Here is a 17,829-nt window from a genome sequence, read left to right as displayed (position 1 = left end):
TTCTCAATGCCCAACTATGTAAACCATATTCCAATCCAACATAGTGGCTGGAGTCCGCAGGACTGGCAGCCCAATCTGCTTCAAGGCAAAGCAAAAGCAGGATGTTAGTAGGTGGGAACAGTGCAATATACTGTGTGTTTCCTTCTTTCTGTTTTTGAAAGATCAGTAGGACTGTGGGAGCGGTCTGCGGGAGTAGGCAAGTTCTTCAAAGATAACAGCTGGAGTGAGGAAGAATGAGGAGGTAATTGCCAGCAACGCTGCAAGGGAAGTTACAACTGCCATAAGGAGCATCACTCCAGCTTTGCCAGTCATTCAAGCTTTGCAGATGACAGAAAGGTGTGCACTCCCTAATGTACTCTTACATACAGGGGTGTTGTTTGGTCATTAAGAATGGGGGGGTGAGCATCAGTTTTCCTGACAATCATGTTGGCATATAATGTTTAAATACATTATGTGACAAGCAGGGTGCATGAGAAGGGGTTAAGGGGGAATGAAAAGGTATAGGAATGCGGATTGGTAGGAGTACTAAGCGAAAGAAACACAATATTTTGTAAAATAAAATGTTTCAGGACTTTCAAAACAGAGATGAGAGATCAGAGAGTGTGCATGCAAAACTCTGAGGTGAAATCTGACAGACACCTCACTATACTCAACTGAAAGTACCTGTACTCAAGTATTCATCAGACAATACATTTATTAGGAGGGTGTAACACCTCAAACACCCCTCCTGAAGCTACACCCCTACTTACATAATAAAATGCTGTGCTGTATCAGGCGGTGGACTCTTTACCCAAGGTTGCTTTAGGTACTTACGCACTTCACAGTTAAGAATCCTTAGTTACCTTGCATACTCCTTAAGAGTAGGAGCCCTCTACCACTGTGTGTGCACTGCTAAGTGCTGAAGCACTGCCATCGTGTACTTCCCCTACATTCCTCCCACTCTTTCGGCCTCTCATAGGCTCTTCGAATACTCTCAACACTATCGGCGTCCTACACTCAGGGCGGCTCCTAGGGCACCAGAGGTGAAAGACTGGAAGAAAGATTTATTGGAATGGCTGATGAGCAGCCAACGACAACGACCCGGAGAGATGACAAGATTACTGAAGATAATGCAGTCTGGTGGAGATACTCTCTAGGATCATGAACCCCTTAAATGGATACTCTTGAATGCTAATGAGGGAAGGCTGCAGGGTTGGACCTAATGCGGGGTGTGGGGGGCTGTTGTCTGGGTTGGACAGAAATGGTGGACATTGAAATGCCGTGCAGCAAAGCAAGGCGGTGGGCTGCAACTCTGAGGCATCCTGGGTGGACAGCAACTAGAAATGCAGGGTTCCCTCCTCACTTGGACAGGCATGTCGCCCACCACATGGAATGTGAGCTTTCAAACACTATTGCGCAAGGGTCCATAAACTCATGGGCCTAACCTAGCCAAGGTGGCGCCATCACCAGGCGTTACCTGGGCACATTGCAAAGTTAAGAGCGCACTGGTAGACCTGGGTGGGTCATAGGACTTTGAAGACAGGCCCTGCGCTTGCAGTGTTTTTATTGGGTTTCTGGTGATCCTATGGGACTTGTTGCTGCAGGAGGTACTGAAACAGTCCTGTGCCTGTGCTTGTGAGGCCAAACGGAGCGCACCGGCACCAATTAATGGCTGCATGGACGTGGCAGACCTTCTGTCTTGAAAATGTATATAGTATATATACACTGAAGTTGGTACTGTGTGCAGTACAATAACTCTTCATCAATGTAATATATCTCCGGATTTTTTCATAGGGCTTGATAAACTACCTTCATTGGAGGAACAACGAAAAGAACTCGCCTGGAGGAGCAAATTGATAACAAAAAGGTAAGAAATGTTGAAATGGAAGCCTGACCCACTTTTTTTCACCACCTTTGGAGTGTATGAAATTACAATTTATCTAGCAACGTTTTTCAAAGGTGACAAAGTTCATGAGTTGCAAAGTTTGTCACCATTCTCAGTCTTTGCCTGTGGAGGTTTTCCGCCAATTATTTCTTTTGCTTACAAATTCTTCTACAGAAATAGATTGATCTCATGGAAAGCCTACTCTTCGAAAATGTTCACCTATTCCTTTTAAACACGTTGTTGACTTCATTAAGAGAAGAAATGGGCAGAAGTATCAATGTTTTTTTTCTGTTTGGTGCTAATGGGAAAATGCCTTAGTACATATAGACTGAAGTTCGCAAAGTATTTAGAAATACATCTTGAACAATTTGGTGTAGTCCATCTTTGCCAACTTCGCACGTCCAATTTTATTATCTCTGAATCCCACGCACACTGGATCTATAAACATAACAGGGGACCATAGACTTACAAATCACACAAAGTGTGCCACAGGCAGCCAGCTTGCACATGTCTATCCTGCTTAGAGACTTTAGCCATATGCTTGCTTACTCAGTTCTTTTTCTGCCTGGATATTTTAGCTTACATACTGGGTTTTTTCCATCCACATTTCAATAACAGTCTTCATACTGTCTCCAACCTGTCCTTATGCTCTGTCCAACCGAACACAATATTCCAGTAAAGGCCGTGATGTAAGCAGTGATAACACCACCCCACCTCACTTTACCACTGATTGTTGCTGCGCATGTTCCACATTCTTTCTGTTGCTGTATCGACAGCCATTTCACGTTGTTCCCACAAGTTTATGTTCAAGCAAATGATCACCTGAAGGGTTAGCTCTTTCTTGATATTGTTTAGACATCACCTTCCATCCTGCACTGCTCTTCAGGATTTCTGGGTCCTAAGTGCATTTCTTTGAATCTAGGTGCATTGCACAGAACTTTCCACTAGCAAGCCAGCACTTACAGCTCTTCTAAATTGTGCCTTGTTGCACCTCTTGAAACACTCCCATTCCTAAAGCATTGTGCACCAAGTGGTGCTTGATAGGCCAGTCATGCCTACCAGTCGCAGTGTTGACATTAGGAGACCACAAGCAGTACAGGTAGAAGTGAAATAATCTTTCTTAGTTTCCTTCTCTGAATTGGGTGATGCTAAAAAAAGGGCAGTATCGATCTATGTGTCATGCAGGAGCTTTCCTTTGGAGCCACTCATAAACCAATTTAACCAGTGGGTAGCTACATTGGTGCTAAAAATGAAGGTGCACAAAATACACCCTCATAGTGAACTTATACTGCCACCAGACAGGTAGCACCAACAATGCCAATTCAGTTGTTGTGCAGAGGTGACTTCTCCACTTACAATCAGGCCCATAGCCTATTGAACATCTCAAGATATACAGCAAATTGTGTATTTGCTTAAATATAACTTTTTCTGTTGTATTTTCCCCACTTCAGGTCAGGGAAATTGCTAGGCGTTCCCTTGTGGTGATAGTTTTGCTGCTTGGGTTCATTTTGCGAATACCTGCTCATTTATAGCACTTCATCTTACGCATTATGCAGCTGCATCTCTGATCTGATCATTTGTGTTATTTCTTCTCCTTCAAACATGTGAAGACCTGTTCTGGTAAATCTTGGTACCTGTGCACCTGCACCAGCCTGCAGCTCTTCTCTCAGCACTTCAGCTGCTTTCACACTTGAATTGAGCATCCATGGCCACTGTCTGAACATTCATGTTGATTTAACCACTCGCGTGGTGCCCCAGGATACTACTCTTCTCACCCAATTACTGGTGGATAGCTCTTTGGGTGTTTTCTGTCATGAGTAGGCATGGATAGAGAAATGCTGTTGTTTCTCATGATGTCAATTTCCATGGAGAAATGGTCCTTCATTCCTGAAGACATTACCCTTTTACCATTTTATTATGGTAATTGCCACATTCCCCTATACTGTCACAAGCTATCTGTCAAGACTGTCTTTAACACTACCCCTTCTTATTGTTTGTTTCCTGAATTAAGTCTTCTCTAGCTCTACCTTATTGTGTTTCAACTCTTCTTGACTGTTCCCCTGAGCCATCAGCTTTTTCACTCCAAGATCTTTTTTCAACTTTCAGTTCTTATTTGTCAGTCTTCTGTATAGCTGTGGTGCACTTATTCCAAGACTTATGTTCCTCAATCTTCACCTTTAACAAATTCTTTCTTATAACTCCAGTCCAGCATTTGCAAGACTGAAACCTACTCTTGCCTTGCAACCTTACATCAAAACGTACACCATTGCAATTTCTACAAGAGCTTCTTCTGCCACTAGAACTTAAACCCAGAAAGTTCTTGTATTGTTCTGTGGCTTTTTCTCTTTTGAGTAGTATTTGGCAATTTACAGGAGGCATTCTTCTGTAACTATTGTTACTGTAAGTACAGACTCTGTGGCTTCTGGAAGGGACTGCTCTTCTTTTCAGAAAGTTAAGGACAGACCCATTTATCCAGCCTATAATGCAGGTAGGAAATACCGAGGGCTGTTCTTCACTGCCCAGTAGCAGAGGAATCAGATTGACACTGCAGATTGAAAATGCTGCTCTTAGACATAAGTAGGCTGATCCCTCACCATTGGGTCACCATCATAATGTGGATCTTCTAAAAAAAGAAATCCACTATTTTTTATTTATGAAGAGAAAAAAACAAAATAAATAATAGCATATCCTCTGTCCCAAAATAAGCTTGATCTTTATATTTTACATAATTGTAAAAAGGATCCAATTCTCTCTTCTGTTTCATATTTTACAGTAACAAAACACTCATTTACAAGTTCTTCAGTCTACAGAACTGTTATATCTCAATATTCATGTATCAGGCATACAAGTTATTGTTTGTTCTACATTCTAGTTCCATTAAGAACCTTGCTTAGGAACTCTCTATATCTGAAGGGTCAGTTGCACTGAGCCTTAATGATGATCAGACTGCTCTATGTTGCTGTGCTGCAATTGGAAATAAAATCATTTTAAATCATCCTGGATTTATTGCTTCCTACAAGAACCTTCTTGCACCATAAGCCACCTAAGGACATTTTGTCACTCTTCTGTTTCAATATTATCTGCATGCGGGCAATGGTGGCCGAGGTGTAACTGCATGAATGTCAACTAGTTGGAAGTAATCTTAGGGTATTAGTCCAGAGCAAGGTGAACCCTATAGTGACAGTTAGCCCCCTTTCACAGAATATATATCTAAATGTACAACTGATTGCTTAAGGCACCTACAAAATCACTGTAAGATTTAAGACAAGGTACGTTGTTATTTTTGAGATCTGAAGTTTTATAGTTCAATATCAAGATATTTAACATACATAGTTCAATGATATATAGATAAATGTATTGACAGTCATACACGTCATTAGATCATAGTGATGTCTCAGAGTTCATATACCAATGTATTTACAATCATACATTACAAAGTGTTCAAAATGCAGCAGCGAGGCTTATTCTCGACTTACCCAAATTTCATTCCATTTCAGTCTATATCAAAAAGCTGTGCAGGCTGACAGTGGCTAACCGGATTAAATTCAATGCTCTGTGCCTTACTTACAAAGCCTTACACGATTCCGGCCCCAGTAACCTTAAACAATCCCTTGTCTGGTACATACCCAATCGAGATCTAAGATCCAAAAATACATTAACGGTCTTGTGCCCTAGATTAAAGAAACTCAAATGAGGTGGCAGTTGTTTCTCCTCCGAAGCCACAGTGCTTTGGAACAGCTTGCCCATAAATATCAAAGCAGCACCCACGTTACTGAGCTTTAGGAAACTTGTCAAAACTTGTCTCTTTAATGCTTAGCCTCTTCTGCTCCGCTTTTACACTGTAACACCCCAATGCAGCACCAAGACACACCCGGGTAATCGTGCGCTTTAGAAGTTTCAATAACATAACATAACATTATATTGGGTACTTGTTAAAATAGTAGAGCTGACACGTTTGGTTTCACATTTCCAATGCTGTAATTTGACTCAATTGTGTCTCTTTCAATGTGATGAATGCATTATCTCTTAGTCAAGGATATTCAGCATCTAACAGTATCCACCATTGGTTGTTACTGCATGGCAGCAATAGCCAGTAATCTCGGAGGAACCATTAGTGTCAGTGATCTTTCATTAGATTTTCAAACATCTAATTCTGTAAATTCAATTTACTAGAAACAAATTGTGTTTAATAGATGTCATTTTTCCATATACTCAAAAAAATCTAGTACAGATGATATTACACCAAACCCCATAAGTGGGGGATGATAACTGATGAATCAAAGAAAAACATCATGACAAGATTAAAAGAGATAAATAATTTGAAAGATAAAAAAAAAGAAAGAAAGGAAAAAATGAGGTGGGGTTCCCAATTCCTATTGCTGTTTTAGGAACTGTTACATCGACACAAAGTGATCACCACCATTGATTTGAGTATTCGAGTGAGGTAGTGTGTTAAAAAATATGCAGTTATTCACATACAAATTTGGGTTAGAAGATCTTTGTATTAATCCTCGTATGTAAGATAAAATATTTGTGATGAAAATGTAGAGCCATCCGAAATAATTTAGTTAAAAGAGAAGAACAGATCATATTGATTACTACAAGAACTACTTATATGGGTTACCAGCAATCAGTTGTGTAAGAAGGTTGTTGTACCTCATATTTGAGTTCCTGTGATCGATTAATATGGATGGTCTTAGCAGAGATCCCAAGAAGGTTGGACACCACTATAGCTAAAATGCACAGTGTGATCTATAATAGATATAGTTTCAGGGATGTTCTATTAGCTTATCAAAGAAAATAATTTAAAGAACTAATTTATTAGCAGATCATGCAATGGATGTTTCTCCCCAAAAACTCAAGTCAGGAAGAACCCCAACACCAGGTGAGTATATTACAAAATAAGTATTAGTTATGCATTCCAATAGATAAGATACAAACAAACAGACTTTTAGGATCAAATTGTAGTTCGAAAAAAGGGAAATTGTGTCCATATATATATCTTCAAGTAGTACCTATTATAAGGTCTGAAAAATTGGAACTTCACACTCCTGGTTTACATACCTCCCTCCCCCAGTCCACCAACCTCATCTCACGGACGCCATCTCCACCTTCAACAAATAGATAACCACCTACACTGACTCCCAGGGCTTGATCCATGCAAAGTCCAAACCCCGTACCACATCAGCTGGTACACAGGAGACTTCTGGCTCACAAAACGCCAGTGCCAGCACCGGAAACCATAATGGTGCCTCACCCACGATGCCACTGACAAAGCTACCTTCAAATCGGCCCTAAGGATCTATCATCAACTCCTCAAAGCCGCCAAACTTTCAAGCCTCACCTCTCGCATACAGAACAGCAGGGTTTCAGAGCCAACCACACCATTGAGACAGCTCTCATCATCACCACGGACAACATATGCCGCATCACCAACAAGGGGGACATGGCAGCCCTCTTCCTTTTCCACCTGCTTGTTCATTGCCCGCCTTCAGAGGTTTTTTTATATCTGTACTCCTGTTGTTTCCTTTGAGAACAAGATGTTTCCAGTCTGCTCTTCTTGGGCTGCACTGAATCTAGTTGTATATCACCCTGGATTCTGGGAAATCTTCTAGAAGTGGCAAGCTTTATCTTGGAGAGCATAGAAAAGCCTCCGCAATCCACTTCAGAAAATCTGCACCTTACAGATACAAAAACAACAATTGATGGACAGAATGCAGAACAATGTCATACATTCACCCCAGTACAGAGATCTGGGCCTAAATCCATCGTTTTTTTGCTCACCATGCCATTCCAGTTTGAACCCAGCCATATGCAAATCAGTCTTGATCCTGTGCCTCATGGGAACAGTACAGCCCGAACTGCCAAGCCAGGTCCTCCCTGGACTGGAAACAAGCATCCTAGGACCGGTTTCGGGGTTTCACCCCTCTTCAGCCAGGATAGCTTGATTCCAGTGGCATGGAGAGCACAGGACTCACGTCTGAGCATACCCGTCCCACTCGGGGTGACAAATGTAAAAACAACAATTGATGGACAGAATGCAGAACAATGTCATACATTCACCCCAGTACAGAGATCTGGGCCTAAATCCATCGTTGTTTTGCTCACCATGCCATTCCAGTTTGAACCCAGCCATATGCAAATCAGTCTTAACCCTGTCCCTCATGGGAACAGTCCAGCCCGAACTGCCAAGCCAGGTCCTCCCTGGACTGGAAACAAGCATCCTAGGACCGGTTATTTAAAATGGAGGACCTTTCCCACCAAATTCAGATATTTTGTATCACTTTGGTCTTCAAACGATTGTTCACAAAAATGTGGTTTCCAAACAGTTTTCAAATGCCAAAGAGATACATCATAGCAGAGGAAAACACAAACATGTCTGCATTGTCAAGGGAACCTTCAAGACAAGGAGATTGTGTTGCAGAGGTCATGCAGTTATTTAGGCTCACTATGCAAGTACGCTGATCTCAGTGGCGAGCAACACTGCTGCAACAGTCAGCAAGCAGACGAGCTCCATCTGGACCACAAAGTGCGAGAATGGCATGCTTAATAAGGTAACGGAAGCAATGGTAAAACAGGAAAAATAAGAAAAGTATGCCCAGAGAGGAATGTGCTTACCATGCTGTATCACCACTGTCTCTCTGTACATAGAGGGGTCCATCCCTCTGGCCGACCTTTGTTGCTGGCGCTGAGTGTTAGCGGCTCAGCAGATGTCAGTGCACAACTGCGTCGGAAGAGGTTAAATATTAAGTAGCCTACCTCCACTTCGTGGTGACGTCTACAGCAGACTCAGGCTCTCTTCATCAGGTCACGCCTCCTTGGGCTTCCTGTTTATCCTTACAGTTTGAAAGTCCAACAACTAGTTGGGGGCAAATCTTCCTTCCTCACAGAAGAGTTTGGGACAGCAAGAACCTCTGCCTATTTGCAGGCACTCGGGTGAAACCCCTGGGCACTACTCTGGTGGGATACCATGTGCATTACCGAAGGGTTACACCAGTGTTGACTGTCCCTAATGTATGGCAACATATTTATTTAAAAAATATACTTACAGTATGGCTACATTTGCCCGACAATTTGGACTTCACTTTATAAATGGAGGTCACTAGGCAGTTTCTGGAGGTGTACCTAGGCACCCCAAAAATTATCACTGAACTGCTAGGGCTCAGTTCAGTGTGGCAATACTAGCAGAAACACGGGAAAGGAAAGCCATTGCCACCTCTGCCTTATTGGGAACCTTTATCCTTAATGGTTCCTCTAAAGCTTTTTCAGATTAAGAAGCCACTTCATGAGCACATACATGAAGGTCATGTAGGGCCCAGTAGATGAGTTACCTATTACCACCCCAAGAATGAACTGGTTGAGCGTTTTAAGAAAATACTCACATGTATGATGAGCTCTCTATAAGCCCCATTGAGGAGGAACTGGTGTTAGCTTAAGACCCTTCTGGCTGATTTTTAGGGCATCCCCCTTGCCCATGTCCAGGAAGGTGAGGAGGGAAACCCGAGGGCTCTCATACTTGATGGGGTAGACTCCATACTGGGGCTCCTTAGCTCATTCATGAAGTCAAATCCAATCTTCAGGCTGCTAAGGAGCCCATCAAGGAGTGGTTCAAACGGGTAGTCACTCTCAGAGGGTATCAGGAGGGTCAAGAGATTATGATAACCAAACCTGTTAAGCCTTGTGCTTTTGATGATAATAGAAACCTTGCCTTAAGTAAATCAATAATTTACTTGTCATTGATATCACATTAGAGTTTTTACCAGTGGCAAGGAGATACAGCTGCCATGCTCCCAAAAACACACCAGGAGGAGAAGAAGAGTGAATCCCTTCCATATAGGCTAAATAGGACAGAGCAGTGGTTCTCTGCACTGAGTCCAACTCTCCCACGACCTAACATCTCAGTAGTGTGAAGATCATACATCTCTGTTAGGCAGCATCTCTGAGCCATTTCCATTGATTCCGAGCCTAACGCCACAGTGTGCCACCAGAGTATTGACACTGTAGATAGCCTACCAGTGAAGTCAAAGAATTATCCACTGCCTAAAAAGGTCTTGGTACGTATCTAGTAAAGTTGCTGAGATTAAAGACTTGGAGATCCTTGATTCTTCAGAGTGCCTGGGACAGCCATGTGATACTTGTGCTGAAACTGAGCATAACAGACCTATACCAATTCGTAGATTACCAAAGTCTCAATAATGTAATTACTGAAACTGGTGTGCATCCCCTCACACACAGCCGTCAAGCTCGTGAACCAGTTAAAGCTGCTTATTTTCTTTGCACCTTGTACTGGCAGATTGCCCAGATTCTAGTTTGCAAGGAAAAGACTACATTCTTGAATTAGTCTGTACTGGCAGATTGCCCTGACTCCGATTTGCAAGGAGAATACTAAGTGTTCTCTACCAAAGAATGCTTGTTAAAAATAGAATCATGCCTCTTGGACTCAAGAATGCACTGGCCTATTTTCAAAGGTTGATTAACCATATCCTACATGGCCTGTATGCATTTTGCATTGCCTGCCTCAGTATAATTGTGTTCACTGATACCTGAGAGATCAGGATAGATGGAAGTCACTGACCACCTTCATTAATGTGTGAGCATTCTTAGCCTGCAAAGGCTACTCCAAAACATTTGAGAACTATAGTTCCATTGTTGCTCATCTGACAGTGCTGATGTGGAAGGCACAACCCCAAAAAAGTGAAATGGACTGTGCATTTTCAGCAGGCCTTTGACCAACTGAAGAAGGTTGTCTGTGAGGCAAAATTATTGAAGGCACTGAACATCTGTTGGCCCTTTATTGTGCAGACTGATGCTTTAGACCATGGAATTGTAGCAATCTTGTCCCAGATGAATGAGAAGGAATGAGAGCAATCAGTAGTTTTTATTAACCAACTGTTGTTGCCCATAGAACAGACCTGGATGACCATTGAAAAGGATGCTTTGGAACGGAAACTTTTCATCCAGTTTTCATCCCTACTTGTTTGGGACAACCTTCACTAGCTAGATGGATCACAAGCATTTCAAATAGAAAATCAAAATAAAACAGAATGAGATGTGCATGCCGTCAGGCACGTTAATCACATATAGGCTTAAATAGCCATTTCTTAGTTTCTAGGCTTGCTTTGGATCATGGAACATGTAACATGTAATTGTGAATCATGCATCCCGTGGAAAAGCGTGATTCTGAGAAATTTCTACTTGTTTACCAAGATTTTCAAATGTGTGTAGTCGAAAGGGTGTGAATACTCTTCCACCCAACCGAGATATGATTGTGCTATTGGTCTTATACATGGAGCTTGCATTCCTTTTTGTGGACATATCCTTGAACTTTAAAAGAAGATGAGGTTTTTAAAGCAATATCTCAAGGAAAACCTAGAAAAGGGTGTCATACTCCATTCCACCTGATCTGTAGGAGCACCTATTATTCTTTAGTCCTAAGCTGAATGGTGAACCCAGATCCTGCATTGATTACCCAGAGTTAGAGCTATGCCATTTGGTTTGTACAACTCCCTTGCAGCCTTTAAGCAGTTTATAAATAATATCTTTAAAGATTTACTAGGCACCTTCATGAGTGTATACCCTGAAGGCAATGCCTCTTTGTCTTTACCTTCTCTTGTAAATGCAGTTTCCTATCGTTCTCCCACACAATCTGCTCGCTGTTTCCTACAACTTTATCATACCCAGTTCGTTTTTAAACTTAATTTGCTTCTGCCTCAAACGTTTGGTTGTTTGCTCTGCTGATTGATATCTGTGCTTCTGAAAATTATATTGTTATCTACAAGTTACAATGACAATTTGTACCATTAAAATGCGAGATTGTTTGCTCTCAAGGATTTAGAAACAAGGCAAGCTAATTTCTGGAGGCTCCCATCCTTCTGTGTCATAAATGAAATGCCTTCTTCTTCCTTCATTCGCAGAGTAGTGACTCATCTACTAATTCATATGCAGTTTTGGGGCCTTATGTAAATTATTGCCATGACCAGACAAGGCAAAGAAGAACATGACTTTGTAGCAAAGAATTAAAATCGGCTTAATCATATTGCACAAATTTTAGATTTGAATGTTTACAAATTTTGTGATGGTGATATCATGGGTATACAAATCCCAGAAGTACAAAATATATGGTGCGTGATCAGTCACCAAAACTCGCACAATGACTATGGGCTTGATTTAGTACTTGCCGAATGGGATAGTTCATCAAAAATATGACGGATAGCCCGTCTGCCGTATTACAAGTGCCAAAGAATATAATGCACTTGTAACACAGTGGGCGGGATAGCCGTCACGTTAGTGACAGAGTGCCCCATCCACCAAGATCTAAATCCGGCCCTATGTCAAAATTGAGAACTGAAATATAGCAATCATAGAAGAGCCACAAACAGCTGAGTGGGATGCAATCCATGAACATATGGTCTAGTGCAACGCTTCATAATCTGTGATCCTGCCTACTTAGGTTCTGCGATAATTTAGACAATTAAATGATCATGGCAAATCAAGGAAGTATATTTAAAAAACAGAATTAAAAAATGTAAAACACTTTGTTTGAAGGCATTTGAAATTGGAGACTAAAAATCAAGTTGGTATACTTATCTTAATTTGTTGGAGCATCACAAGAAAAGCAAATGGTATCGAGTATGGGCAAATGATCTCCCCAGTTGAAGCATTGGCAAACGCCAACAAAAACAGAGAGTGCATTTAGAGAAAAAAAGACAAAGTCCACTATATCACTTTGTCTTTTAGAAATAAATATAATTTTGAAACGCTCCATCCTTCCGATTAGAAATATAATTTATATTTTTGCAAATAATATTTCATAATTTGTGTATTTGACGTACACTTGTTTCTGTATTTTTGTGTATTGTTTGTGTGTCAAATCTTAGAAATTGATTAGGTGGGGGGTGGGTGACTCAGTGGGGCACACGGAAGTCAAAATGTTAAGAACCTCTGGTCTAGCACATTGAGAATGTCCATTGTAGCCTGATCCTTACTCCAAAAGAATCAGTTTACCCCTGTCCCCTACACCCTCGCTTTACTTCACAGGAGAAGTAATATCTAGAGATCTTTGTAGAACAATTAGGGCCTGATTACGAGTTTGGCAGTGCTGGAGTTGGGCCGCCACAGCTCCAGCATCTCCACAGCTCCAGCTCCAGCATCGCCACACCCGTGTACACACCGCCAGTCAGTTTATTACGTTTTTTTGCTACTGATGGGTGGTTATTTGCAGGCCCATGGCAGTGCCTATAAATAGGCACCACAATGGGAACATCATAGGCAGCACCTGCACAACATGGACTGTTGCAGTCCAAGTTGTGCAGGTACTGGGGTGCATGCACACAGGGGGGCACAACATGTGCCCCCCTGCATGCACCCCATGGCACTGAGGCGACAGGGGGCCCAGTATGGCCCCCTTTGTTTCCTCTCCACCACAGTTGTTTTCATAGCAGGCTCACCGCCATGAAAACCGTGGCGGAGAGGAAACTCGAATATGCTTGGCAGGACCGTGGCAGTCCCACCAAGCATACTGCGGCCTCAAGACCACCGCACCACCGCCAGAGATTTCTGATCTCTGGCAGTTGCGGCACTGCAATGGCGGTCTTACAGTCCTAGTTGTAATAGGGCGGTCGGAAGACCACCATTGCCGTGCAACCGTTAGTCTGGCGGCATGTCGACCGCCAGGCTCATAATCAGGCCCTAAATATTCTAAACAGGTTTCATGTCTTTTTTTTAAAATAGCCTTGCGAATCTGTCGCTGTTTTCGTTCCACTGTGGAGGTTACAATCCCACTTCTCTAATGGTGCATTCTACTGTCTCCTTGTAGCGGGTCCCACTGGTAGAAGTTAAAACCGACATGCAGGAACCGCCTGGTGAGCATTCAGAACAAAAACAGATTTCAAAGTCAAAATAATAACCCAAATGTGATAAAACGATCCTTGTGCCCACTTTTGACCTTAACAGTAGTTCCTTTTAAGGGATATTCGTACACAAGCAGGAGTGTCGAGGTTAGATAGAGAAAAGCAGGATCTATGGCAGATTTTAAAGATAGCTACCTACTATGCTAACAGCTTACATGTAGATGTATTACATGGAAATGTATCTTAGATGGATATTCTTAGAATCAAGTATGGTTCCAACCCTCCTGTAACCACACTGTGTACCAAACCTTCTTCTAATGCATTGGCTTTTAATTAAAAGACACATGGAATGGACATTTTCAGTTGGTGTTCAGAGCGTACCAGTTAAATTTTAGCTGTAAATTTCTATTAGAAAGTTTTGTCTCAAAATAATTACCTCGTGTATAGCCCCTTCCATCATAACTGTTTCTTCACATTGGCATGTTACAAATTAACATACACCATATTCATATATTTTTCAGCTGAAAATCTATATGATGTTATATACTTGAAATTTTACAAATAAATTGATAGAAAATTTCTTTCTTGGATTCAGGTATGGAACCCTCGAGGGAAATGCCTTTCAAGTCGACATAATTGAATATGTTGATGAGATTGCTTCAGAGATTGGTGTCAAGCCCAACTTCTTCAGTCTTCTTGTAAGTGACCCCAGGCTGGCTCTGAAAGTATTCTTCAGTTCCTGCACTTCACCACAGTACCGCCTGACTGGGCCGGGGAAGTGGGATGGAGCTCGGACTGCCATCATGACAACGAGGGACCGGATAATAAAACCCTTAAAGACACGAGTGGTGAAGAGGAGGTCCAGAAGGTCCCCACTGTCCATTGTGCTTGGACTTCTCTGCCTATTTGCTTTGCTTACTTCTATGCTTCTTTTCGATTGAATGACAGTATCGCTTCATCATTACATTTGGTTTTGCCCAATGAATATTGCTAATAATCCTAGCTGATCCGTTTCTGCTTTTTTCTATAAAATCCTCCTACATTTCTGTGATGAGGTATTGAGGTGTAACTTGTAAATCTTTCCACTAGAACTGGATCAAATGGCCTCTTAGAAGAGTCCACTAGGATGGATGATCTGAACAGACAGCCGTACACATGCCTTGAATTGATGACACTGCTCAGAAGCATCACACAGTGCTTAAATTGTGCCTGGCACCAGCACTTATTTCGTAACACCGGCAGATATTTATGACAGTCTTCCACATGGTGGCTTGTTCAGTCTGTATTTAATAAAAGCACATGAGCAAAGTGTTTAAACATTCAAAAAAATAATACGGGGTGCTCAGGACACTCTTACATCTTTGAGTCATCTAGTATAGTCCAGATTGTCACATTTGTAGCTCTTTAATGGTAAGTTGGTGTCATTGGTACTGATATTTGGCAGAACATGCTGGTACTATAGGTGGTGCAAGCTGCAGGGGCCTCCTAAGAACTATCTTAGGCCCTTGCACTTATTATTTTACAAATTAAACACTGGTGACACAGTAGTTCAAGCCTGGCCTATCGTCCCTGAAGATCCCTGGGAGAGCTCTGAATTTCAAAATCAGCTATACATCCTAAGAATTCTTGGTGGACTTGTACCAAACCTAACCGGAATCAAGTAGCACCCATATGGCAGCTTCACATGCACTTTAGCTTGCCTGACTCTAATAAAGTCAGTTACTTTGAAGTATCAAAGCCTTTATTCCTATTTATGACTTCCACTTAGTAGTCCATGCCATTATCATTTCCACACCACCCTTCTTCCTTGTCAAAGACCTTAGAATATATGGAAGAGTTATGTCCCATAAAGAGGCAACCATGCTAGCCTCTTAAATTTAAGAAAATATGTAGCTACTTCACTTTTCCAAGATGATGTATAATACCTGACCTTTCACTCTAGATTTCTTCTTGTCTCTTTCCCCAAACTAGATATAAAAAGAGCTGCCTCTACACCAGAGGGAACCCGGGCATTAGACATATAATTAGAGCAATGGTTCACCTGGAATCCATTCATTCATTTCCATTGATAGGCAAATAAATCAATTTTAAGCATACATCTAAGGTGATAAAGTAATTGATAGACTCTAGTCTTATAGGTGGTTTAATTAAATCACACGGAAATTACTTGTAGTGTAGTTACTCGTAAATCACATAGATTATGCTAATTTGCCAGTAAACAAAATGGACGATGCAAGTGCACTGTATCCCAAAGTGAAAAAACACATGGAAGAAAACAGGTAGTGATTTCTATATTCAGGTAACAACATGCAATATGTGTTTTCAATTGCACCTGTGGTAATCAGTATAATGGCAGCTCATTCTAGGCCAGCAGTGATTAGTGTGCTTGGGTGTCGACAGCGTTTCAAACTCTTTTGCAATGTCGAGTTCTCTTCAGGACAATGAAATAACAGGAATACCTATGTGGGGGAATCAATGAAAGTATCATTAATATAGGAATTTACTTAAGTTTCTGGTAGGCTGGAGTATAGATAGGAAGGAATGTTACCTGAATGTAGGGTAGCCACCGGGCCGCTAAACGGATTACAAATACCTGTTGGAATGATGATTAAAAAGTATTAGAAACATTGTCGCAACTGGAAAACAATGTGATGGTCAATACATCATCACAAACTCACCAAGGCATGCAAGAGTTCCAATTGACACCTATATGTGAAATAATGTCATTACCTACTTAGTAGTTATTCAAACCTGTAAAGAAATCCGGCCTTTAGTAGGTTAATATATATTTCGGGGTAAACAGTGTTGGCTGTGTAACTAGTACACTTATCCATCGAGTAGTATCAGGATGAAAAGTAGAGCACAAAGATGTGTGCTTCCAATCCGTAAGATGGAGGTGTGCTCTAGGTAGAGAGAATTAGTTCCATCGAGCCGGTAATAATTCCAGGCTTGCGCTGGCTGGAACATCCAAGGTGAGATACGGGAGACCAGTTCACCGTTACCACTGATGAACCCTTAGTGTGGACTGCAAGAACAAAGATATATGACTTCCCTAAAGTAACAATAACTCGCGCTCCTGCCATGCACAGTGTTGTCATCAATGATGTTGGTTCAGTTGTCATCAACAATACTATCAGTGATGTTAAAGATCATGTCATGAGTGATGTAATATGTAGAGTAAGTAGCAGTGCATGGAGAGGAAGTGAGTTATAGTTACTTTAGGGCATGATTTACATTTACTAGAGATAATCATAAATGCTGAATTTCTGTGTTTTTTTAGTTTAAAACATTATGTTGTTAGAATTACTTTAACGTTACTTTAACTTTTTTTTGAAAATCTAAACAATAATATAATTAGTATTCCTAACTGTATGTTCACTTTAACCTTTATTTGTTTTCAGTGGATATCTAGTTTTTTTTAAATGTGAAGTAATATTATATTACCATACGCAAAGCCAACCCCCTGCCGCACAAGCAACCCCATGCTGCGCATAGCAAAAGGCTGTGTGATGTGGGTTAGCTGCAGGACATGCAGCCAGGCCCTGAGCCCAATCCCTTGCGACCAGTAAACCCCATGCTATGCATGGCCTTCTGGTATACGCAGCATGCGGTTGGTCTCACAGGTACTGGCTGCACTCACTCAGACTTACTGAATTTGTCAAAGAGTCACATCACTAATGTATAACAAGTGTCCTTTTGGCTTTATCAATGGGTTGGCATATCAATATATACAAAGCAGATCTGTCATTCTCCAAAAATCACCAATATTTTTTAATCAAATGCATTTTTCAGTAATTTACACAATGCAATGTTTATTAATAGTGATTGTTACAAAAATGTTTAATAAAGTTTATTTAAAAAATGTACATGTCTCTGAGCCTTTTTTAACCAATGTTTTATTATTGCAGTTTGTGTTCCAAAAATGTTGAAAGAAAGATCAGAGACATATTGTTTTTAAAAAAAAATTGAACTAACATTTCTCTGAGTCTTTCTTTTAAAAATTTTCAGCCCACAAAATGCAATCCTAAAAACAACCATAATAGGGCCTTGCCTCCAGCTGACGAGCATAGAGCTCCAGCTAGGAGTGCTTTAGAAATGTATGGTAAGTTCTCCTGA

General features: G+C 41.2%; 1 protein-coding gene across 2 annotated transcripts in view; it reads left to right on the top strand.

The window, feature by feature from the left end:
- Positions 1-17,577, top strand: part of LOC146833769 (dimethylaniline monooxygenase [N-oxide-forming] 2-like) — a 274,031-nt gene extending 256,454 nt beyond the window's left edge. For both annotated transcript variants that reach the window (XM_085601638.1, XM_085601637.1), the window contains exons 8-9: positions 1,774-1,846; positions 14,309-17,577. In XM_085601638.1, the coding sequence (XP_085457764.1) occupies positions 1,774-1,846; positions 14,309-14,654 (419 nt within the window). In that variant the 3' untranslated portion in view covers positions 14,655-17,577. The remainder of the gene's footprint in view (positions 1-1,773; positions 1,847-14,308) is intronic.
- The last annotated feature ends 252 nt before the right edge of the window (positions 17,578-17,829 follow it).

This window comes from Triturus cristatus, chromosome 4_2 (genome assembly GCF_964204655.1).
Source record: "Triturus cristatus chromosome 4_2, aTriCri1.1, whole genome shotgun sequence".
Lineage (NCBI taxonomy): Eukaryota > Metazoa > Chordata > Amphibia > Caudata > Salamandridae > Triturus > Triturus cristatus.
The sequence above is the reverse complement of the archived record's forward strand: the minus strand, read 5'-3'. Positions and strand labels throughout refer to the sequence as shown.